The sequence below is a fragment of the Nymphalis io genome, chromosome 3, assembly GCF_905147045.1.
Source record: "Nymphalis io chromosome 3, ilAglIoxx1.1, whole genome shotgun sequence".
Classification (NCBI taxonomy): domain Eukaryota; kingdom Metazoa; phylum Arthropoda; class Insecta; order Lepidoptera; family Nymphalidae; genus Nymphalis; species Nymphalis io.
In genome coordinates, this window is record NC_065890.1 from 5,365,878 (window position 1) to 5,390,145 (window position 24,268).

The window sequence follows — 24,268 nt, forward strand, 5'->3', positions numbered from 1 at the left end:
ATAGGACGAAAAACTGAAAACGATAGCTTATAATATTTTATTACGTTAGTGTTTTTAAAATTTAAATGAAATTGATCCGTTATAATTTTTCTATATCTATTATAAATTAACGGTATCTTATAATTATACATCTATATATAAATATATTTATTTATATGTATCGATTTATCGTAAATATATATGTTAATAAATTACTTTTATCAGCTCAGAGCATTTCTGTAAAAACAAAATCGAATCTCACCGCTGAATGCGATAGTGGAACGTCAGAAAAACATACGCGGCATTCAATATAATATTTATTTATACATAGAGGTGAGTACAGAAATAAGAAGTGTTTATACAGAAAGGCACTGCCAAAGTTAATTTTATGAAATATTTCAAAATCTCAAAATAAGTAATCTCAAGATAAATAATAATAATAATGTCCTCCAGACCGATTTCGGCCACGGCGGCCAATATCAAGAGAGATTAGCCAACTGCGCAGGAGCCAAACACAGGTGCACCCTCTCTTTCCTCACTCTCATAATCCGATGGGACGGCAATCCGAGACGATCGGAAAGAGTTCAGGCGCAGGACCAACGGCTTTACGTGTTTACCGAGGCACGGGAGTGTACACACTTCCAACTTAAAGACTTCGGGATGCTACTGAGAAATTTCTGACAGAAAAACCCAATATTTTTTTATTGGCCCGACCTAGGAATTAAACCCAGGACTCCGGGTCTGCGACCTTACATCAAGCTACTAGACCAGCGAGGCAGTTAATCTCAAGATACTTATCTAATATAAATAAAAATAATAATCTCAGAATATAGTTTAGAATGGACGGCCTCACTTATTAATGCTTAACAGCTATAAACATTGATTTCTCCCTTTCTATCATTATTAATTTGACATTCAAAAGAACAGGACACGACATTGTTTAACTAACCACTTACTAAAAAACGCTTAACCGTAAACGTAACGTAACGCGTAAGTACCGTGTGACACAACTGCATTGCGCATGTATAGTTGGCTACGGCATAATACGTTTTCAGTATATCCGACCTTATTTCTTACATGTGTACTACTTCATATATATTTATTGCCATTCGGTACATCCAACGTACCTCGTACCCGGTAGTGACGTAGCAAATGTGATTGCATGCAAGTTCGCATGTGAAAATCGCTTTACGATGTTATACATCGGACATAATTCACACGCGGAAATTCCCTACTAGAAATACGGCCTGAGACACCGAAATACTACAAATAATTCGTTTACATTCGTAATGCAGAAGCTCGAACTAACAGTATTCGTACGTTTTAACATACGCGATCATTCGCTTATCCTTGTTCCAAAAATAAGAAATATTTTGCTATTGGGTTGATTTTTCGCCGCCATATAGGTTGTTGAATACTGGTAGCATCGATGTATGCGCTTAACACATGAAATCCCTTAGGCGGTTCTCTTGAGTGTTATTAGAATCGAGGGAACCGATCGCTCGATTCTAATAACACCCACGTGGAGAAATGGGATGATTTTCTTATACTCTGCAGAAAATCGCACACATATTTTCATGGATTTTTTTTAATAGGTAAGCGATTGGCTGTTTTCACACCATGGAAAGTGAAAATACAAGGTCTAAGGTGGAGCGCGCTTGCCTAGAAGTAGTAATTCATATTTAATGTGAATCATTCGGTTGATTTTCTGGAAAGGGTTTCCATACGAAGAATGTGATTAGTTATCATTAAATTAATTAATTTAAGCTTGTGTTTGACAGTAGATTTTATATCAGGTATGTGGACGAGTTACTGTACTGGTCCGGTCGTCGTATGCGACTCGACGAATTCCTGAGGGGAGACTTGACAGGCGAGCGACTACCTACCACTTGGGTCAGCTCCCATCAGCTCGTATACCAAGCGGACGACGGCGGTCTGTTGGCGCTGGATACCTTCAACAACTCCCTCACTGTACTCGTCACGAATCATACTCTCGTTAGTATTATGTGTTATACGTTACGTAGAATGTATTTAGTATTTGTCAAAATAGCAGAAAAGGCCCAGTGGACAATTAGATTTAACTGAAGATCAAGAATTAAAACCAGGCAAACCCATCTGCATGAGGGAACCTGCATGTGTCTGGTGACTCTCTGCGACCGGCGGAAGCCACATTAGATCATCGAGGTGGATTAAACTCCAAACCGTCTCTGTAAGATAAAAAGGAGACTTTTACACAGCTTATTTAAGTTATTTAAAGTAAAATCAGTATATTTTTCCCCTAAATTATTATATATATAGTAATAATGTATAATGTAAATATATATTTACATTATACATATCTTGAGCTAAATTGGAAGTATTAGCGGATTGTAACTCTTATTGATGTGACAATACGCTGTAAATAAATAGTTTTTAAAGTAAAAATAGTAATAGTTTAAAAAAAAATATATAAATTCAATGCAATGATGTCTGAGTTTTCTTAAGATTAATTGATGTGACTGACAACCTTTTAATTTTAAAATAATAAATTATTAATATTAGCAAAAAAACAAATCCCACTAATATTACATGTTAGAATATAAGAGAACACTATTTAGAGTTGTTGTATTATATTGTGGAAAAATAGGTGTTTAGAACTATACAACTCCTATATAAAACACGAAATAAATTTCAACATTACTTATATTTTCAATGAAACAGCATTGATTTTTATTTTATTTTTCAATGTCAGAAGTTTGACACTTTTATAGCGCGACCGGTTTAGAAATAAATACCTCAGACATGATAAAAACCAGCATATAATTAGCGGTATAAATAATCTCTAACAATTGAAGTTTACAATTAATATATTATTATATTAATATATTATAGTACTAATAGATCTAATTGTTTCTTTGAATGAAATGGAAAAGATATCTAAAAAAACTCCACTCTTTCTATAGCTCAACATTGTTTTTAAAACATAAAGAAGTTAAAACAGTGGACCGCAAAAGCAATATCTGAAAGAACAAAGTAGAAAGTAATCACAGTTCAAGAAATGACTTGATCTAAACTTAATTTGCAACTTGTGAAAAATAAAATTAGTTCTGCGTTTAACATTTTCATCCGATTTAAATTTGTTTGTGTATGAGTGCTTGTTATATAATGAATAATATATGATTACCGATCAATATTATACAATGTTTTGTTTATTTTTAAATTGTATTTTTTCATAGAATTTCAAAATGTATCATCTGTACAATACCACTAAAAATTATAGACTCCTAAAATATATCAACGTTGTTTAAATTATATAATTATTAATAATAATATTATTTCTTTTTTCACACTCTTACAATCACTATCGTATCCTCATTTTGCAATTCTACATTTAATTTTAAGTTTTCGACGCGTAGATTTGAAGCGATAAAAACCGACGAATACTCTTTCATCAATCATAATAAACATGTAAAAATCATATATAATTTAATTTAAGCATCCTGAATTAAACTCCAAGCACTTTCGTATAATATTGTCAGATGAAGCGTAAAAATAAAGACTTAAAATTTTACGACGTCCTTTGCAGTTAGAGAACAAAGTTTTAAATGTTATGCAGCGTGGGAATTGCTAAAGCGCCTCTTAAAATTATCCCGTAAATTTTCCTTGAAACTGAGTCCGGTCAAAGTTCCGTAGTTTGAAACAATGCAAATTCAATTTTCCCACCTGAATTGCCTGTTAGCATCGTGCGAGGTGCGCAGTGCTGTTAAGCTGGCTGCTGGCTGCCAATAACGGTTACATACTGCGGCAAAAGTACATATTACTTAGACGTACATATTACGAGTAGCCACATGGTATATGACGTGACCATGGTATATTAATATCTTAATACATCGTAAATATTATGCTGATCTAGCGTATATAACATACACACAGTCATACCTACTGTACAACACCAATACGCAACCAATCGAGGGAACTAATATGTCATGTCCATTGCGCCTATAGTTACACTCGCACTTCAAACCGAAACATAACAATATTAAGTAATGCTGTTTGGCGGTAGAATATCTCTAGATAGGTACCGCTCACTCATCTCATCACGGGCTTGCACAAAGTACCACCAACTAAACGTGTGACGTATATATTCTTGACTTGAAAGTGTACGTTCTTCGTTTTGTTATATAAATATAATTTTATAAAAGGACAATATAAAGGTGCTTGGATTTTGATTTTGTTTATCTACATTTATGTTATTTCTAAAGAGTTTGTGTGACAACAAAAATCTTAAGAACTGTGAGATTGATTTGAATAATTATTTTACAATTTAATTTAAATAGTCTATCGAATAAAATTTTGGCTAAACAACGATAATTTAAAAGCGAGTAAAAACCGCGAAACAAAGCCAATAATAAAATATAATGATTCTAATTTCATTCTCATGCCATTGAAATCAAATAACATTTCTTAAAAAATATTTACTAATTTATGAATTTTCACAAAGTAAACATCACTCACGCTCGAGAAATAAACAGTACATACTTAACTTAATTAAAAACTTTTTAATGAAACTATTTATTGTCCATACATCCAGAGGCAGCTCAATGTACGCGGATATCAGTGTTCACCAAACCTACGCTACGTGTTGTTCCAACACAATATCAAAGAGGTACGTATTACAGAACGTAAAATTAAGTTGAATATATTTTTTATTACTTGTAACATTATAACAGGAATACCAGATAAGTTCCCCCTGGTGGTAAGAGGTCACCAACATCATTGAAACTGTAAGCAATATGATTTCCTCCTGACCGGCTTCAATCTGTTTCATGGAATAACAAACTGCGCTGGAGATATAATTATCAAGTGGGTGCGCAAACATATATACACTGTCTATTCCCTCAATTTCATAATGCACTAGATACGACTATCCGACTTGACCAGAGAGAGTTCAGATGCAGGACCAGCTATTTGATATTTCATGTCGGAAATCATTTTTAAATAATCTGATCAGGGTTTTGAACTCAGGACCACAAATTTTGCAGACTTATAAGCTAGCCACTAGATCAAAGAGGCAATCTGTAAAGAAATATAAGCCATTTTAAGAAATGTATTTTACGGTAAGTCGTAAATGCGTCGCCAACTATACCTAACCTAAAATATCACGTCCCTTGGACCTTTAAGTACTCGTCCCTTAAGCGGAACACAGAAGCAAAGTATTAATGTTCGTCGGTAGAACAACGAGTGAGTGTGCATCCATCGTTCATAACAGAGGATTAAAATCGCAAATAACTCTACTATTTATGTTATAGGTTTATCGACGAACCTTCACGGCACACTACACAGTTTATGACGTCACAAATGAGTAAGAATTTTCATGTGCGCTAAGTTATCGTTTGTAGAATTTTAATATTATTTTTAATGTGCCTTAAAAATGCTTCTAGTTGCTTATAAAATGCTTATGAATGTTAGTTATTTGTGTTTAAAGCTTCATAGAATAAATGTTATATATATTGTTTAAAAAAGTAAGTTTACTATACAATTCTATATGATACGATATGTACAGAGTGAATGGAAATAAAAAGGGTGCGGTCGGTGCCCTAAACGCCTTGAAGCCAACACTGAAAGGGCGCTGTTATTTCCATAGTCGCTCGAAAGGCTCTTCCGCTCTATAAACGAACGAAAATTTTATTAAGTACGAATTAATTGTGAGAACTAATTCGTACTTATTCTTATATCTTTAATACACATGAACTTTTCATGCACGTTAAAATGAATATTTTTTTTTTTAATTTGAGCATGTTCTAAAAATAATCTCCGAATCTATTTTTATTAAAACATTTATTTATCCTAGAATTGAAAGACAAAAGGAAGTTCAATGCGCATTTATATAATGTTTAAGCTAAGTTATAAAAGATGTCTCCCGTAACTTACAGTCGAGATTTATTGTTTTTGAAGTTCCTCTACAAGGACCTCTCTTTAAAGTACTTATTTACTTACTCCTAAATAAATTTATTTCAGAATAGTTTTTTATTGGACTTTTTTTGAATCTATTTGAATTTGAATATCTATAAAAATAATATTGCTTATTAAATAAATAAAATATTTTCAATTTTGTTTTTAAAGGTTATTTATAAAAAATGTTTTTTATTAAGTTTTAAAAAATGTAACTTTAAATAAAATCTTGTTTTTCTTAGCCACCACATCCCCTTGTTCGGTGAAGGTCAAAGCAGTTGGGAATGGCAACACGCAGCATGGCTCGGTACAGAGGGCGCACTGTTGCTTGTCGCAGATAATGAGGTCCTCGCTAGACCAGCGCCTCCAGCACGGAGAGCACCTCTACTCCGTCTTACAACCGATGCTAGTCCAGGTCGCGTGTACAATGGAGTATCGGATTGGTTATACCAAGGTTCGCGTAGCAGTTCTTTAGAATATAAATTCACTAGATAGCAAACACTCTTCTTGCCAGAATTAAATTTAGCTTGATTTATTAAAAAAAATGTTGTTCTTAATACAGAGGAGGTGACAAAAACAGCATCAGCGACTTGGGGATCTACAGACGGCACATTCGTTTTGTACGTCCAATATGATGACAGCAAGGTGTCGGAGCTGAGATTTCCGCACATATCCGAAGGGATTGGTGGCACTGGTGCGTCCAGATCAGGCTTTCTGCTCCCGACCCTCAACAACAGTATTCCATCTGTTTTCCCTGATCACATTTCTGTGAGGTACCCCACGGTAAATAAGTGTATTTTTAAAATATTATAGTGATATTTTCAAAGTAACAATAATTAATACTAAAATATTTTTATATATATTTTTTTTAAACTAATTTTATATGTTAAATACGATTTTGATTCTCAGCCTGGCAGTTCCATACCTCAAGTAACTTTATGGATAATAGCGGTTCAAAATGTAACTTCTCCTCCCAGATGGGAAGTCAAACCTCCGAGTACATTAGATGGAATGTAAGAATAATTGAATTTATACAAATTAAAAACTACTGTTATTAAGGAATGCAATATTATATAAACAAATACATATTATTAAATTTAAGAAAATGGCATAGTTACAAATACTTTTAGTATAATTTATGATTCGTTTCAGTGAATATTACCTCATATCAGCCCAATGGGTGGGCAAAGAAAACTCTCACATTGGAGTAGTATGGATGAATCGAGCTCAAAATTATACCGTCTACAGCAGCTGTTATGCACCAAATTGGACATGCACAGAGGTATCAAGGGTTTACTTTTTTCTATAATTTATATTGAATAAAGTATTATTCTCAGATTTATTTTCTATAGACGCATTCTGAAAAGGCGACTGATGAACCTTGGTTAGAAGTCCATCAACAACCAGTTTATTCGGAAGATGGCAGCGCATTTCTACTTTTAGCAGCAGTACAAGAAGGCGGAGGCCAATACTATACACATATAAAGCATGTCGATGTATTGCGCCAGCGCATGGCTGTTTTATCACACGGTAAAGTGGAAGTCGCGAAAATCCTAGCGTGGGATCAGGAAAACCATTTAGTTTATTACTTAGGTAAGAAATTTTACCATTGGATACTAAATAGTTTTTATTTTAGGAACATTCATATATTCGTTTTTCTTTTATTGAAGGTTTTGACAACGAAAAGTTTCACTCACATAATCAGCAACCTGATATGGCCACCGAAGCTAATCGAATTAAGTATAAGAATTCATTGCAGCTGAGTGGTGTTTGTTGAATAGTGCAGTTGCCTCAGTTACTAACCTGATATCATTTAGTTCACCTTATTTGCTTAGCTCATTGTCTCTTTAGTTCCAAAAAGCATATTATTTTATATTGTGTATTAGAAGTGTGTCGAAGTTGTGTAAGCTGTCAGATTTGTGGATTTTGGTTTTCCCTTTGTTCCATTATAACAGTTGTTTTGAAAAATGATTTCTATTATAGGTAGTGCAGATAGACCGGGACAAAGACAAGTATATGTGGTGCGAGATCCGAGCTACGGTGGTGGAAGCAACTCCGTTAGGGCGCGTGCTGAGCGAGAAGAGCCACGTTGCTTAACTTGCGAGCTTGCCGTTTGGCCTGCTCGCCTGCATTATGCAAATTGCACTTTCTGGAGTGCCACATTCTCCCCCGCGAAACCGAAGCTAGGAATAACGCACTATGTTCTTGAATGTATGGGCCCTGGTCCACCGCTTGCTGGACTTCATGACGCTAGAACTCATAAGTTAGAAAGAATATTATACGATACGAGGCCTTATAGGTAAGAGCTATTATTTTTCTAAAAATAATAAGATTATTTTAAAATATTTATCTTCTGGAAATATAATTGGTATCGAATTAATCGTTGAAATCTTTCAGATCAGTACGATTACGTGAGTTGGCATTACCAACAAGAAGATCATTTGATGTGCAGTTAAGTAGTGGGTCTAAAGCCCGTGTTCAACTATTCCTTCCGCCTTCATGGCGGGAGGAACTTCGTGATGCCGCTTTTCCAGTTCTCGTTCATGTGTAAGATATATTAATTAGCTTATTTTTTGGTGATGAGATTAAGTATGAGATCGTTTTAATGTACATTAATTATTTACAGGGATGGGCGGCCTGGAAGTCAACAAGTAACTGACCAGTTTCTTGTAGACTGGGGAACGTATATGTCCTCACGTAATGACGTAGTTTACGTTAAATTAGACGTAGCAGGAGCACGAGGTCTTCCTCGAGCTCTGCTACGAGGTCGCCTCGGTGGAGTCGAGGTGGCTGACCAGTTGGCTGTTATTAGGTATATTTACTATCAAAGTATCACTGCTCCCATATACATAACGACATTCTTATCTTACTATTTTCATTACATACGAGTATGTTATAAAAAAGTAGACATATAATAGGATTTTGAATTAAATCATTTTAAATGTATAACTTTCAGATATTTATTAGAAACCTTCAAATTTTTGGATGTAACACGTGTAGCTGTTTGGGGTTGGGGATACGGCGGGTACGTAACATCGATGCTTTTGGGTTCTCAACAATCGACGCTGAAGTGCGGTATAGCCGTGTCGCCGATCACAGATTGGTTGTATTACAGTGAGTATTTCGTCTGAATAAAAATATTAACTCACTAATAAACTAAAGCTAACAAACCAAGTTCGTTATAGCACTTTTCCATACACATCAAACGTGACAGCGTTTAGTGTGCTTTACTAACGCGTTACGTCTATCGACTTTTTACTGATTTTAAATCCGCTCTACACAATTTTGTCTATAAAATTATACTATTTAAATGGTATTTAATTAGGGAACGTTTTCTTAATACTTTTTAATTTAAAAATATCTTCTGGGATGATGAGGATATAAATAATACATTAACGGAGATATGAAACTGATGATACAGCACTAAACAAGTAGAAGGTACAATGACAAATGTTTATGGAGAAACAAGAACATGTAAAAGAAAAAATAAAATATAATAATTTTTTTTAAATAAAATAAGTGTCTTAAGTGTGTAACACAGGATATTTCATATTTTTTAATATGCTTTGCCCATTTTAGATGCAGCATTTACGGAGCGAATTCTTGGCATGCCGTCTGTCAACTACAAGGGCTACGTGGAGGCGGACGCGTCGCAGCGCGCGCACCACGTGCCGCGTCACGCGCTCTACCTCATCCACGGCATGGCGGACATGAGCGCGCCTTACCCGCACGCACTGCAGCTGGCGCGCGCGCTCACCGACGCCGGCGTTCTCTTCCGATACCAAGTATGAATTATTTATTGTCCGGATAGTAAATATTTTGTTTGAATTCGAGTATATTAATAAAAATACGGTCAAGTTGGTCACAGGTGGTAGGGCTTTGTGCAAGCTCGTCTGGGTAGGTACCACCCCCTCATCGGATATTCTACCGCAAAACAGCAATACTTGGTATTGTTGTGTTCCGATTTAAAGCGTGAGTGAGCCAGTGTAATTACAGGCACAAGGGACACAACATCTTAACTCCAACTTACAATGCCAATGCTCGTCCGCCTACTTATACTATAAAAAAAAACGAAAGTTAAATTTATCCCAGATTACATTTTTCATCAAACCTATAATACAGTTTTTGTTTTTAATTTCAGGCGTATGCTGATGAAGGTCACGATCTGAAAGGCGTCATCGAGCACGTATACAGGTCTATGGAAGACTATCTCCGAGAGTGCCTCTCTCTTGATCCAGAAGACACCAAGCTGCCTCCACCAGATAGATAAAATTAATCATTCATGATAAGTCCTCATAAGTTTTGCGAAATTACATTCTTTAATTTTACAATGATAATTATTATGTATAGTTGTTATCATATTTTGTAAATATGTAAATGAGATAGTGCTTTAAACTGTGTTCTCAGATAAATTTAATTTACACCTTCCTAGAAGGATGCTAGATATTATGTATATTATGTATGTGATTAAAATGTAACTAATAAATATTGAAACATACTATAATAATAATGAAAACATTCAAACAATAAACATGACGGGTTTCCCCGAGATTAAATTTTAAAAAATACATACCTAATTTATAGTATTAAGAAAGAAAATTACAAGTCGGACTAAAAGAATTCAATTAATTTTTCATATCGATATCTTTCTAGTACGCTCCATTGACATCGCTTAAGAAACATTTGCTTTTCTATGAACTAAAAATATCACCTATGATAAGGATTTTAATATTGAAATAAAAGTTAGTGCTGTAACAAGATTTAAAAGCTGAAACGATCATTCGACGCGTCTTATTACGCTATTGCATTCGTGAATTCCTCTCGTTATTGTGTATATATTGTGATCATATTTATTCATAGCGATTCGAGCTTTACCCTTTAGGCTTTACGGTAACCCTTTCTACTTCCATCTTTTTAAAACTATTGTACTCTAACCGTGTATAACGTTATTGATACATAATTATTACATACCCTGTTCTTATTAATAATTTACGATAAAAGTTTATAAATCTTTTCTTATAACTCTCATAAAGTATAAAAAAAAATAATGTTAAAAAAATAATGAGGAGCTTATCCTTTAGGGAATCCATTAGGCCTTTTAGAACATATATTTTATTTTTCAATATTACGTTACAGAATTTTAGCATAATGTTTTATAATGTTATAGTGCTGTTAAAAAATACCTCATACGGACGTGTGAAGAAATAAATTTAGAAATAATAATATATTATGACAGATACTTCCTATTTGTAATCGATTGTAATGTTTAGAAAAAAAGTGACCTTGATCATCCTCTATTCCTCAGCGGCTTTTGCACCACAATTCGAATCCAGTCTAACCCTCTAGTTACTAAGTCAGTCGAATAATTGTTAAACGTCACTTCTATTACACTTACATAATCACGATAATTTTAATATATTTAATTCAAGTTAATTTATCCGTCGACGATATAGAATTAATCTGTTAAGTATGTATTGTTTTAAATATAATTTATAAACAAAAATCCTTGAAATATATGAAGTAATAAGTCGGACCAGTAAGTCTTCACACTCAAATATCAAAACTATTCGTATTTAATTCTATATTGGGATTCATGTAGTCACTGTTTCATTATAAGCCTCTGAAATAATATAAAAACTTAAGAAGCATGTACAAAGTAGAGTAATGAGCTAGAAATTGCCTTCGAAATAAATGACTTAATAAACGTCGCAGACCATAAGCCGTGGTTCGGAATTCGGATACTAATTGCTAACCGTGAAGTTACTAAATGTAGAAACACCGTACTAAAATAAAGAGACAATTATTGCTGTTGTGAAGTAAGAGTACTGAAAAGTAAAACGTATAGTTGGTCAATTTAATGTGAAAATGTCTTTTATGATTAGAATTTTTAAACATATTATGAGAATAGAGACAGAATGGCTAGATTATATGAATGTAACGTTCATTTGATCTTTACTGAGACATTAGTAGCTAACTCGTTGTTGTATAGGTATAATGTTGTCAGCCGATATAATTGGTAAGTGTTATCAGATACCTGCATAGACGCATATCGTACATTCCATGTTTGTGAAGACTGCCAATTTGGTCTAAATTTTACAATTAAAATACCTACGATATGTCGATGACATTAATTTCAAACGCCGTTATGGTCTTAAGGATGCTGTGATTCTTCTATTGCAAAATTTTATCGATATTGTATTAAATATATTAAATAAATATATCTGCATCTGATATACGTAGGGCCTAGTCAAATCGAATTCGTTGTATTTATTAAAACTAACTCTAAGGTTAACTATAATTTAGAACTTTTAAAATTCTTCCATCAATAAATAAATAAATAAAATTGACATAATGTTGCTTTCATCCGTAAAATATATAACAAACCTAGACAATATATTAAGGGCTATGTATACATCAAAAAAATATGAAAATTTTATAGTTATTATAAATATGAGAGAGTTCGGAAACCGGGTGCTTTAAAATTTACATCATGTTATATTGATTTCTTTAGCGAAAAGTTCTATAGTTATACAAGAATAAATAGGTACGTTATATGACCTGCTGCAACGAGAAATAATAATAAAAGTGCTTGCAAGGTTGAGTATCAACTTTGCGATACCTTAATTATTAGAATGAGGAGCACTCAATGGATATCTTATAAATTGAGATTTTCGGTATAATAAAACACCAATTTAAAACACGTAGATGTAATCTAATAATGTGACAGATTGTTATTAAATATCAATTCAGTATTTAAATCACTCAATCATTTGCTCGCTGCTTCTCTTTCTGGTCACTTTTCCTTTCATAATAGTCCTTTGGTCTTCCAATGTAGCGAAAGCTTCCAATTCCATAGATAGTATTCATCTCTTGGGGAAAATGTAGGAACTATGTGATGACTATGTCAATTATTTCCTTATCTCAACTCAGGACTACTACTTTTATTTTAATAATGTTTTTGAGTCTATTGAATTAGTTGTAGACTTCTCCTAGTTTCCTCAGATACAATAGATGTGTTGTTAATGTCGGCCGGTAACGCTGTGTCTTTAGAATTCTTCTGCAAGAACACTTGACTACACTCGATACGTTATTACGATTAACAATGCAATAAATAATTTTAACAATATATTACTTCGTTAATATCATCATTGATATTTATATTTGGGTTGAAGACGAATATATTTTTAAAATATGATAATAATAATAGTTACCGTAACTTTTATTATAACATTTACAAATTGATTTGTATATTTAAATTTCATATTTGTGAAATAATAAATGCGTCGAGTGTTGTTAAGATGCAGTGTAGTGTCCGCCTTCGTAACTGTAGACTGTCACAGATTGCTCCTTAGCGATTAGATCGATGGAAAGCGCGATGTTGAACACAATAATATACATGTCTCTCTTATCTAACTATCGCAAGTCTGTCTTTGTCTGAACCTGAATCTGTTGTCATTAGGTTAGCAAGTCATATTTGTTACAAGATACAGGGCAATCTTATAAATTATTGTATTCAGTAACGCGCCGTTTGATGGCCCTAGAGAAAATTTATATTCTACGTTGTTGTTAATCAGTGTTATAAATCTTATCGTCTCGTTTAAGAGTTACAGTGTTGTATAGATCGGTATGTTTATTTGTAAATTCTGAGATTATTCTGTTATTAATGTAAAGTTTCTTTAAATAAATAAAATTTTCATAATCGTTATTCAGTAAATTTCATTTCATAATCCCTTTTAAATACATATTTCTTTACAATCAAATTTATTATAATAATATAAGAAATATAAGAAAATCGCTGTTACAATTATTTGTTTTCCGTTGAATTGGAAAACCGGCCCCACATATCAACGCTACGAAAATATCGTTCCAGGTTTTCGTCTCTGTAAGCGATATCCGTAAGACTAGAAAACGCGTCACGTGTAACGCTAAATGCACCGTCAGAGTTGCAGTTAGATCGTGAAAGATTTCTCATTAATTCGTAATGTGAAAAATTCATAGAAATCAATGACGTATTTTCAATATCATTAAAATTTCTACTGGGACTTGAAACGCTGTCAATAAACATATTAGTTGTATTACTTCGCACTAAAGAGGCATGAGTACTATTTCCACTGAATTCTCCATTCACAAGTTTACTTTTCTTTAACCTTCCTACAGCTAGGTCTAAAGACTGAACGGCTTCATTTTCATTAAAAGATTTCCGTTTAACAGGTTCACTTTTGAGTTTTTTCGGTCCGCTCGAATAAGATTTTGCTTTATGTGCCCACTTCTTTTCATTTGATGGATCAGTACTAGTTTCCATCATGACTCAGTAATTTTGTGACTATATATGGCTTATTCTTAAATGCATAATGAGTTTAATAATAAAATATATGATCTGACATGTTACATTTTATATCACGATTTATTTGTCATTTTTTATAAACTAATAAATCTAATAATAGTTGAAAACCAGTAATTTTGACAACTATCACATTTACACGCCATCTTTAATAAAATAAGGGAACTACGTAATGACCAACCACAATACTTTCATTATTATATTGAAAGTATGCGCTAGATGGCGCTGTTCAAGGTTTATTATTTACTTCTATCAACCCTAGATGTCATTAGTAGTAACTTTACGTAAAATAACATTAAAAACAAAAATATTCGACCATATTTATTAATACACGTATAATAGGATTTATCTTACATAGTCATACATCTATGTAAAGAAATATAGGAACATATTTTTAACTGACTTTCCTATATCAGAAACATTTCTTATCTCCGAATTGAAGAAATAGTAAACGACACATACCTTCATAGAAAATCGTTAAGACGATACAATTAAATTAATTTTTTGAACCTACGTTGATTATAAATTTGTTGTGATTATCTGAGACTACTATAGATTTTCCGTTTTCCAAACACAATGAACATAATAGTGTAATAAATTCAGGACTTCTCATTCTAGTATTTCACTATTAGATTCTTATTAAATTTCTATTAAATATTATGGTAGGGAGATATAATAACATAATAAACTATTTTCTTTCGAAATGTCCTCTCATGGTATGTAATGTGTGGATTGAGATATGATCATTGCATTTTTTTTTTTTATATTATAGATAGGCGGACGAGCATATGGGCCACCTGATGATAAATATTCACCAACCGAAAGACATTGACATTGTAAGAAATTTTAATCATTACCTACCTCGCCAATGCGCCACCAACCTTGGGAACTTAGATGAATAAATAAATTAATAAGCCAACTTCGAGTTGTTTTAATGCTTTATTGAAGTAGGTATTTAATTTTACAATTTTTCTTAATGATATCATCCCAAATAATCAGCTTGTATAATTTTGGAAGGCAGGTACGAATCACAAAGCGCCGCGGTGGTGGAAGCCACAGCTTCTATCTCTGCCTTCATACCACTGGCCAGCATGCCCATCAGGTCTTCTTTAATTCGGTTCCCTAGAATTTTCTACATTAATAACTTCAATTACTTTACGAATACCTACTGGATGTAATTGACTTAATGCAAGCCCATCTGGGATGTTACCACCCAATCATCACTTCATATACTGCCAAACAGCAATGCTTAATATTGTTATATTCTAGTTTGACACGTGAGTGAGCCAGTGTAACTATAGGCACAAGGTACATAACATCTTAGTTCCAAAAATTGGCGTGGCGCTTTGGCGATCTAAGAGATGGTTAATATTTCTTACTTAGTATCTGGTTTTAACTAATCCTAAAAACTAAGAAAAAATTTTTCTACAATAAAGAAGAGAATTAACCTGATGGCGATTCTAAGTAAGGTCTTTTTATTAAAGACGTAAGTTTTCGTTTATCCAACACTGTTAGGGGCAAACGAGCAGCCTTAGGAGCTAGAGTCGTGACATCATTGGGGCGAACTCCGAGAAGCAGCAAGCTACTACATGCTAGAGTATTCGATAAGTGTGACTGTGACTGTAAAAAATGAATGCTTTTGTATAATATTATATATATAATATGGATAAAATTAGCGCAACGAATATATAATATGAAACATGATAAGTTTATTGTTAACGTAATAAGTTTATCGTTCAACTTTTGATATATAAAGCAAATAAAAGAAAGGACTAATAAAAAGGATCAAGATTGAAAACATTCTCTTTTATGGGAAATAAGGATGGCGGAGAGATATCATGTAAATAATAATTACTGGTGGTAGGGCTTTGTGCAAGCTCGTCTGGGTAGGTACCACCCACTCATCAGATATTCTACCGCAATACTTGATATTGTTGTGTTCCGGTTTGAAGGGTGAGTGAGCCAGTGTAATTACAGGCAGAAGGGACATAACATCTTAGTTCCCAAGGTTGGTGGCGCATTGGCTATAAGCGATGGTTGACATTTCTTACAATGCCAATGTCTAAGGGCGTTTGGTGACCATCTTACCATCAGGTGGCCCATATGCTCGTCCACCTTCCTATTCAATAAAAAAAAAAATAATAATTATAGTATGATATAAGGTAAATTATAATAATAAATATTCAAGTTACAGTATAATAAATGTTCACAAATACTTTAAGTGATTAACATGCAATTATAATAAATATCATTAATACAACACAATAGAAGAAACGAATATTATTAAAAGCTCCCAATCATCTTCTTAGCTAAAGAAGAGGTCAAGCAGTAGGAGAATTATCGGCTGTTACTATTTACTATTAAATATTTCTGTACTTATATTAACAATTCAACAAAATGTTTATAAAAACTTACCAGTGAACCATATTTGTATGTAAGGAAGATTTCATACCCATGAGGGTCGTAGTCCACCAGAGCGAGTGCTTTCAATCGCAACTCTGTCACTAATCGGCAAAGCAGCTGTCTAGTACAAACGTCAGGATATCCCTTCCCCTTGTAACGTGATTAAGAAATAGATACAAAATAACTCTCGATAAATATTTGTAATAATATATACGTAGCTAGCTCAAAGTTTATAAGAATTAAATGCTGATATAGAAGAATTCCAGCTACGCTACGAGTTATGTCTTGGGAAACACTTGTAACAGTTAGATCGTGAATTTGACTATTTCATAAAATGTAATAAAGTTCTAATTAACTTTTAGAAATCCCTTTCAGATACATGTAAGCTTGTCTAGGTACAGTCTGCCTAGTGCTATTTTTTTTTTCTTTTGTGATAGCGTTGACGTTAACTTTATCGCACTATGCACAGTATACTCAATGTATTATCATATTTTGATTTACCAATCAATCACTGCTGAGAAAATGCGTTTCTGACAGGTCCGCGGACCGCGATCGAAAGGACTTGTATAGATTTAACTTTGAAGTGGCGCAAAATTTATGATAAAATAATAATATAGTAATAGATAATATAATGATCTATTTATTTCTTCTCGTTCACTAATAACAACAAAATTGATAACATCAGGAACACATTTTCTCAGTGGCTAGTCTTTACGAATATAGAGGTACAAAGTTTTTTTAAATAAAATAATAAAAGTGTAAATAAAGCGATTGATTCTAAAAGTGTCTTTAAAATCGATTTAAAATAGTCAACTTATTACCGTCAATATAATCACAGGACCCAAACGTATAAGTGCCCCTTCATCAAGTAATTTTTGGAAAATTGCATCTTTTTCCACCACTAAGATGTACTTAGCTGTTGACTGAAATTCTTTTATCCCATTAATATCTTGTGGTATTAAAATGCCTTAAAATATGAGACATGTTTACTTTATGTTTTAATTGATTTTTAAATTGTTATGTATTTAGTCTAATTGTTTCATAACATACCGCCTGTTGCCATACAGTCCATAACAATACCATCCGCATTGAAAATTTTTAAAGGACCTGCTATAAGACCTTTTGCTGTTGCAACAATGCCTAAGCTCCACGGTGGAGTCTCAAGCAAGCAGCACACGTCTCTGATTCCAACATCTAATTTAGTTTGGCTTCTAAATCTTGAAATATTCTGATAGAATAGTTCTCTATAAAAATATATATTTGTTTATAATTTCTAACAATTATTAGGACTATTGTCTGTTAATTGTACTTAAAATACGGCAAAGAATTATATTAAAACATACCTCCTTGTTACTGATAAATTTTTCGAAAGCAATTCATGGGCTTTGGTCAAAATGAAAATTATCGTATTAAAACGCGATTTATCGTCACCGTTTGAATATAGCAATGTTGTCTTTTTGGCAACTTGTGAACTTTTTAAAGTAACACTAAAATCAAATTAAAACTTATACATGATAGAATGCTAATTTTGCTCAATGAATATGACAATATTAGTTATTGAATTACCGATCTAAATCATAAATGCAATTACTCCATAAGCTCTGATTACGTATAATAAGTTTAGGCGTAGAGCCGCTCTGTGCATTATTATTGACATCTTCCAAAATCTTTTCTATTTTTTTTATAATCCCTCTTCTTTTATTTTTCGCTTCTTCTAGGGATAGCTCCAAAAATTCACCTTACATAATAAAATTAATCTTTTTTTTTATTTAACGTTAAATATTTTTCATAATTTAAATTTGGCTATTTTTACCCAAATTATTCCACATTGTTTTTTATAAAGTTTAACTACATAACATTCAATACCTTTATTAGTTGGTGATCCTTTTAGAAGCTGACAAACTTCGCCGAAGTCTAATTTTCGTTCTGGTAAAACTAGATTCAATCCTGGTTTTTCCTTTTGGAATAGTTTATCTATGGCCGAAACAAGTTTTGGATCTTGTTTGAAAGAAAAAATCGAATTGAATGTAAAATTGTCTATAAGCCCCAATACGTCTTTGTTTATTAACTCCATTCTGGAATAAAAAATCCAATTGATGTCTCAAACAACCTTTCAAAACAACTATAATTGACAAACAAATCCGATAAAGCTCTATTAAAATGAACCACCGGCAAAAGTATTAATGATCCCTACCTACCTAGTGGCGAGATGTTTATCGACCGCAAACAATAACAGCGTCACAAAACGGAGCTCGTAAAAGGGCCACGAGACAATAGGGCAGCTCCTCAAAAGTTTTTACAGCGAAGTCGAGCGAAGATGCGTACGAGACAAATTCATCGTCGGTGGCGCATCCGACTCGCGCGCACTAAAAAAATGACACAATAGATATAATCGAGAGATAGTAGAGGCAGGCGTCTCGAGAAGCAGATGACACGACGTGACGATCGCACAAAGGGCGTGAAATGACGTCATAATAGCCTCGAATTATCGCCCCCTCTTGTCTCAGGCAAATATTTAACAGCAGCCCCGTTTTTGTTCTCCTTCTTCGGCAGGAGATCATAAATAACAGGGTTACGGCAGACAAATGACGAGGACCGTTACCGCAGCGCTTTGTTATCCGTGACATATTGCAACGAGGTGATGTTTATGTCTTATTATGGAGCTTGATTTAAATTATGGTTTTGTTTCATTTCTCAGTAAACCTTAATTTATTCACATGTTTTTGTTTATGTTACTTTTAAGTTGCTAGCAAATAAATTAAAGTGATATCGGCTTAAAAAATTAATAAGTGGGGTCTATAGTTAAAATAATTTAACAAACGTGTTTTTTTAAAATAATACGATATAGATTGCAATATTGAGATTACTGTTGCCAAATTTTAATTGCATAATCAAACCCTTGAAGTGTGAGAAAGTAACCCTTACACAGGATTCCCACTACCGTCGACCGGCACCCTGAGGAGCGTCGATAGCATCAGCGGGAGACAGCCCGCACAAATACCATACAAATTGCTCGATGGCTCCTTCTTATTGATTGTTGCAATTATTCGGCGAACCCTTTAACGACACCGCGACCACGGGGAGGTGAGAACTTACTTATCTGTTTGATCTATCTCGTTGCAACTACCAAACTCTTTGATATCGGTGTGAACTAACAATACACCAACTCGAAGCTAGGTCGCTCCGGGACGTCTCAGAGCCATGAACTTTGTCGCGATCTAAGATTTTGAACAGCGATATTTTTCTGCATTTAATTTCGCAGTTTTAAAATAAAATCCCCAAAAAAAAACCATAAGAATGTACTACGCTGGATTGATCAAATAATTAATAGACTATTCGTTACAAATGTTTGAACATAAGTAACAATCTTCCCACAAACTCTGGCTTTTGAAGTGGTCATCTAAGCGGAAGTAAATGCAGCAATTATAAAAATAGGAATAAAACATTCGTCACATTGTATGAATGGAAAGCGAGTGCGTCGCGAACCACAGGGCGTCGGCCTACAATGGACCACCATAGCGCTATCTCGATGGACGATACGTTCTCGCCCAATTGATTACTCAAACGTTATTTTAATACTTTGTTATTGAATTCAGATTAGGGTACTATTAAAATTCGATATTTAGAATAACTTTATGTATTTATATTATATGTATGACAAAAGATTATTTTTACAAATATAAATTATATTTCTTAATAATCTAGAATTATTATCAAAATAGTGTTATATTAACTTATGTTATATAGTAACTTAAGTAGCCAAATAAATATATATGCATTTAACATAATTAACAAATGTATTAGTCTGAAGTGAATACTAACTTCAAGATAGTATAAATAATAATACTAATGGCAATGAGTAATGCTTGTCTAATTCGCAAATATTATTTGTATCATAAGCATATTTCAAGGATTAATAATGCCGATTTCAAAAATAAATAAGACATAAAAACGGTCTTCGTTAAATAAATTAAAAGATCTAAGTCATTTTATTTTTACATACCTGTAAAAAAACTAAAGTATTAATTACAATTACTATTTATTTAAATGACCCTTAATATTACAATGAAAAAATTCTTTACTTCTCTTGCTTATTATGCATTTAGACCCACATTCCCACACGCGAATTCTGTATATTCGCAACAGTTTCTCACATCGAGTGGCTACTTACGGCTTTGTGCTAAACAATACAACAATTGCAATAAGGCTACGATTGCGACAAATGCCTCTACAGTTCACCACTCGAGTGGTCAGACTAGTGTAGGGGCACATACTTCCGTTCTTTCAATTATTTTCATTGTTTCTTCTGTAAGCGATCGGTCTTTAGATATTGTAGTTTCTTTTTACTTATCTAAGGAATCGAATGCTCTTCAGCATTTATTTGCTTACTAGATGGACAACAAAACAAAACTTACTGTTTTCAATTTTTATTCTTACTCAAATTCGTAAAAATGTTGTTATTAAAAAATTGTATTTAGCCATTTTCTGCTGATAAAATTAATAGGTAAGAAGTGTGACAACAAATAAAGATTCACTTATTACCTAATAATTCTTTAAATTATATTTAAGTACATACAAGCCGAGATGGCCCAGTGGTAAGAACGCGTGAATCTTAACCGATGATCGTGGGTTCAAACCCGGGCAAGCACCACTGAATTTTCATGTGCTTAATTTGTGTTTATAATTCATCTCGTGCTTAACGGTGAAGGAAAACATCGTGAGGAAACCTGCATGTGTCTAATTTCATTGAAATTCTGTCACATGTGTATTCTACCAACCCGCATTGGAGCAGCGTGGTGGAATAAGCTCCAAACCTTCTCCTCAAAAGGGAGAGGAGGCCTTAGCCCAGCAGTGGGACATTAACAGGCTGTTACTGTACATACAACATTCATAAAAACAGTTTCAAATATAGTTGTCTAATAAATTATAAAACTTATTCATACACTAATTTAGATCCTCTAACCTCTAACTTTTAGCTTTTTACATGAAAAAACTTTTCGAAATTAGACAATAAGAATTGAATTTTATTATTTAAAAAAAATGCATTTAAATTATTAAGTATCAAAAAATTATGTAAACCGTATATCGATTAAGCATAAATGACTTTATTTTATCGATGATTTTTTAATTAATTAGTTAATTAATGAATTAGTTAGTTTTAATGAATTAGTTAAGCAATGTCGTACCTAATGGTACATACAAACCTAATCATTAAAAGTTTGTCTTTTCAAATGGATAAAAAAAGATGTTAAAATTATCGTCCTTACCTTATAAACGTTGCTTAGCCGCAATTTTGTTAACATTCTGATATCTTTTCTTTTTCTTTCATTTTTGACTTAACATTCGAAAGAAAATGACAGCGTTGTTTAGCTAATCACCCGCTAAAAAAACTCTTATAGATAAGACCGAATAATTTTACGTAAGTAAAGAGGAACGAGGATTATTTGAATAAAGCAAGTCATTATTTTGTATATTGTGTGACATCAGTCTACGTTAACGTTAAGTCAGGCCTACGTTAACTACATTTACGATTTCGAAGAAATAACTATCATTGGATTCGCCGAACCATCCGAAGAGTTGTAGGTTATATAAATATATCATTAATCTAATGACTGACGGTAGCTACCATACTATAAAAGTAGTTTTTACCTATGAAAAGCATATATTCTATCGTACCGTTTTTTGTTCAATCTTTTTTTTAATTGACAAGAATAGATCGTTAGGTTGACTGCTGTTTTAAAACTTTGTCCTTTTATTTATATTAGTTAAAAATAAAATAAACAACACTTCATAAGCCGACATAAACAATAATCGCTTGAAAATATTCCTAGTACTTAAAACAAATATTAAATTTTTAGTGTTCATAACTTACCCCAGAACAAAACATGGCAGTGAAGTGGCGTCCCGTTGCGCCCCAATATTAGAACTAGTGATTCTTTCCCACCCCACTTCACCCCGCAATATGCTCCCGGATAAATTTACATGTTACAAAGCGACTGTCACATATTAAAAGTCATAATTACGCAATCCATTAGATTTATAGCTGAAAAACAATAGTACTCGAAAGTCCAACCCTTTTGTTTAGTATAACAGTGTGAGCGACGGACGCGCTGATCATTTAAGGGATAATTAATATAAACGTTCTCATGGAAATGAGAGATAGAGACAATTAAACTTTTTTAATTCTCTATGATAAAAAATGTACAAAAGATGAAAAATCCCTTTGTTTACTTTGAATTGGTTATTTTTTATATACGAGTATGAATAACCCCATCATAACATATAATGTTAATAGATTTAAAATGAAGCATATTTAGGAATTATGCAAATACTATCAGATTGTTAAAAATTATTTTGAATTTTCACATAACATCAAATTATACAGCTATTTTATGGACATTGATTATAATATACAGATCGATATTTCTAGTGTAGACATTTAGTTAGTTAATATAGTCAAATTATTATATTTTATTATCTCTATAGTTTCAGGGTGTTAAGTAAAATAAACGTAAAATAACATAACCTATGAATGTACCACTGGGCTTAGGCTCCTTTCGCTTCAAGGAGAAGGTTTGGAGCTTATTCCACCGCGATGCTCCGTTGCGGGTTCGTGGACACACATATGGCAGAATTTAGTGGCATTGTACACATGCAAACTTCCTCAATAAGTTTTCTTCACCGTCGATCACGAAATAAATTATAAACATAAAAAGTGGTGGTTGCCTTGGTTTGAACTCGCGGTCCAAAGACCGCGAAAGCCGAAGCTAAGCTTTTACGTATTCTAACCACTCGGCCATCTTGGCACTTTATACATTAAATAATCAATAATTATACCACCATATAAATACTTTGTATTACAGAGTTCCGGCTTGAACCGGTTTAAATCAATGTTAATTACAGTTAAAAGAGAAAGAACTTCGTAGAACCCATGGTTGGTAGATTTATGGAAATTATTGTGTTATTGTTAGTCTTAAAGTGAAGGTGATTATTACATCCAGGGGGTCCATTTGGTCATCAACATTCTAGACAAAATCTAAAATAATTCAAACTATAAAGTGCCACTTCAAAAGTAATATAAGAATTAGTTTTTGCCTTAATATAAAAAAGCAAATGAAACTAACCTCTTTGTAATATTAAGATAATATCGATTACACCTCACTATGATAATTCTGATATCGATCGTTAAAAATAAACACGTGCAAAAAGTTTGATTAACAGTTTAATGCATAAAACGGAAACAACATTAGTACTTATCTTTAATCATCACAAGCTTTATAAAAACGACACAAGTTCTGGTTAAGTGTCGCGTTATCTTATTTTATCTAAGTGGCAAACAAATGTGTGTATGGGATTGAACGGACAGGTGTGCGTATTGGCGCCAGCCCTTACAAGTTAGATTTAATATTCATATTTAATCCCTACATTTAATCTGTGGCGAAGAATTTTTTTACTTTTAATCGTATTAAAAACATATTTTGCTGTTTATTTTTTTATTATATAAGTAGGCAGAAGTGTGAATGGGCCATCTGACGATAAGTCACCACCGCCCTAATATAATAATGGTGGTGCCGAAAAAAATCGCCACTGTGCCATCAACCTCGGGAACCAAGA

General features: G+C 33.1%; 2 protein-coding genes across 3 annotated transcripts in view; one reads left to right on the forward strand and one right to left on the reverse strand.

Moving 5' to 3' along the window:
* The window catches only part of LOC126781060 (inactive dipeptidyl peptidase 10), a 113,654-nt gene extending 100,039 nt beyond the window's left edge, over positions 1 to 13,615 (forward strand). Inside the window, exons 5-19 of one of the 2 annotated variants that reach the window (XM_050505835.1) lie at positions 1,776 to 1,974; positions 4,550 to 4,624; positions 5,268 to 5,320; positions 6,153 to 6,364; positions 6,473 to 6,693; positions 6,820 to 6,923; positions 7,063 to 7,192; positions 7,263 to 7,503; positions 7,581 to 7,650; positions 7,898 to 8,209; positions 8,308 to 8,457; positions 8,537 to 8,722; positions 8,867 to 9,024; positions 9,490 to 9,695; positions 10,052 to 13,615. In XM_050505835.1, the coding sequence (XP_050361792.1) occupies positions 1,776 to 1,974; positions 4,550 to 4,624; positions 5,268 to 5,320; positions 6,153 to 6,364; positions 6,473 to 6,693; positions 6,820 to 6,923; positions 7,063 to 7,192; positions 7,263 to 7,503; positions 7,581 to 7,650; positions 7,898 to 8,209; positions 8,308 to 8,457; positions 8,537 to 8,722; positions 8,867 to 9,024; positions 9,490 to 9,695; positions 10,052 to 10,180 (2,446 nt within the window). In that variant the 3' untranslated portion in view covers positions 10,181 to 13,615. Of the gene's footprint in view, positions 1 to 1,775; positions 1,975 to 4,549; positions 4,625 to 5,267; positions 5,321 to 6,152; positions 6,365 to 6,472; positions 6,694 to 6,819; positions 6,924 to 7,062; positions 7,193 to 7,262; positions 7,504 to 7,580; positions 7,651 to 7,893; positions 8,210 to 8,307; positions 8,458 to 8,536; positions 8,723 to 8,866; positions 9,025 to 9,489; positions 9,696 to 10,051 lie in introns of both variants that reach the window. The other variant, XM_050505836.1, reaches the window with a different exon arrangement.
* A 1,618-nt stretch (positions 13,616 to 15,233) lies between these two features.
* On the reverse strand, positions 15,234 to 18,728 carry LOC126781105 (meiotic recombination protein SPO11). The gene is made up of 8 exons (XM_050505927.1): positions 18,521 to 18,728; positions 18,221 to 18,392; positions 17,998 to 18,141; positions 17,705 to 17,898; positions 17,476 to 17,621; positions 16,667 to 16,804; positions 15,700 to 15,871; positions 15,234 to 15,373 (listed from the first exon to the last, which is right to left on the reverse strand). The coding sequence occupies exons 1-8, from the start codon at positions 18,726 to 18,728 to the stop codon at positions 15,234 to 15,236; spliced, it is 1,314 nt and encodes a 437-aa protein (XP_050361884.1).
* Between the last annotated feature and the right edge of the window lie 5,540 nt (positions 18,729 to 24,268).

What these genes read in the sequence shown, in the direction of transcription:
- LOC126781105 (XM_050505927.1), bottom strand. Translation starts at nt 18,728, where the DNA reads ATGGAGTTAATAAACAAAGACGTATTGGGGCTTATAGACAATTTTACA. An exon ending in CATACAAATATGGTTCACTG is followed by an intron (nt 15,872 to 16,666) that starts GTAAGTTTTTAT and finishes CATTTTTTACAG; the next exon opens with TCACAGTCACACTTATCGAA. An exon ending in TTACTTAGAATCGCCATCAG is followed by an intron (nt 15,374 to 15,699) that starts GTTAATTCTCTT and finishes AGAAAATTCTAG; the next exon opens with GGAACCGAATTAAAGAAGAC.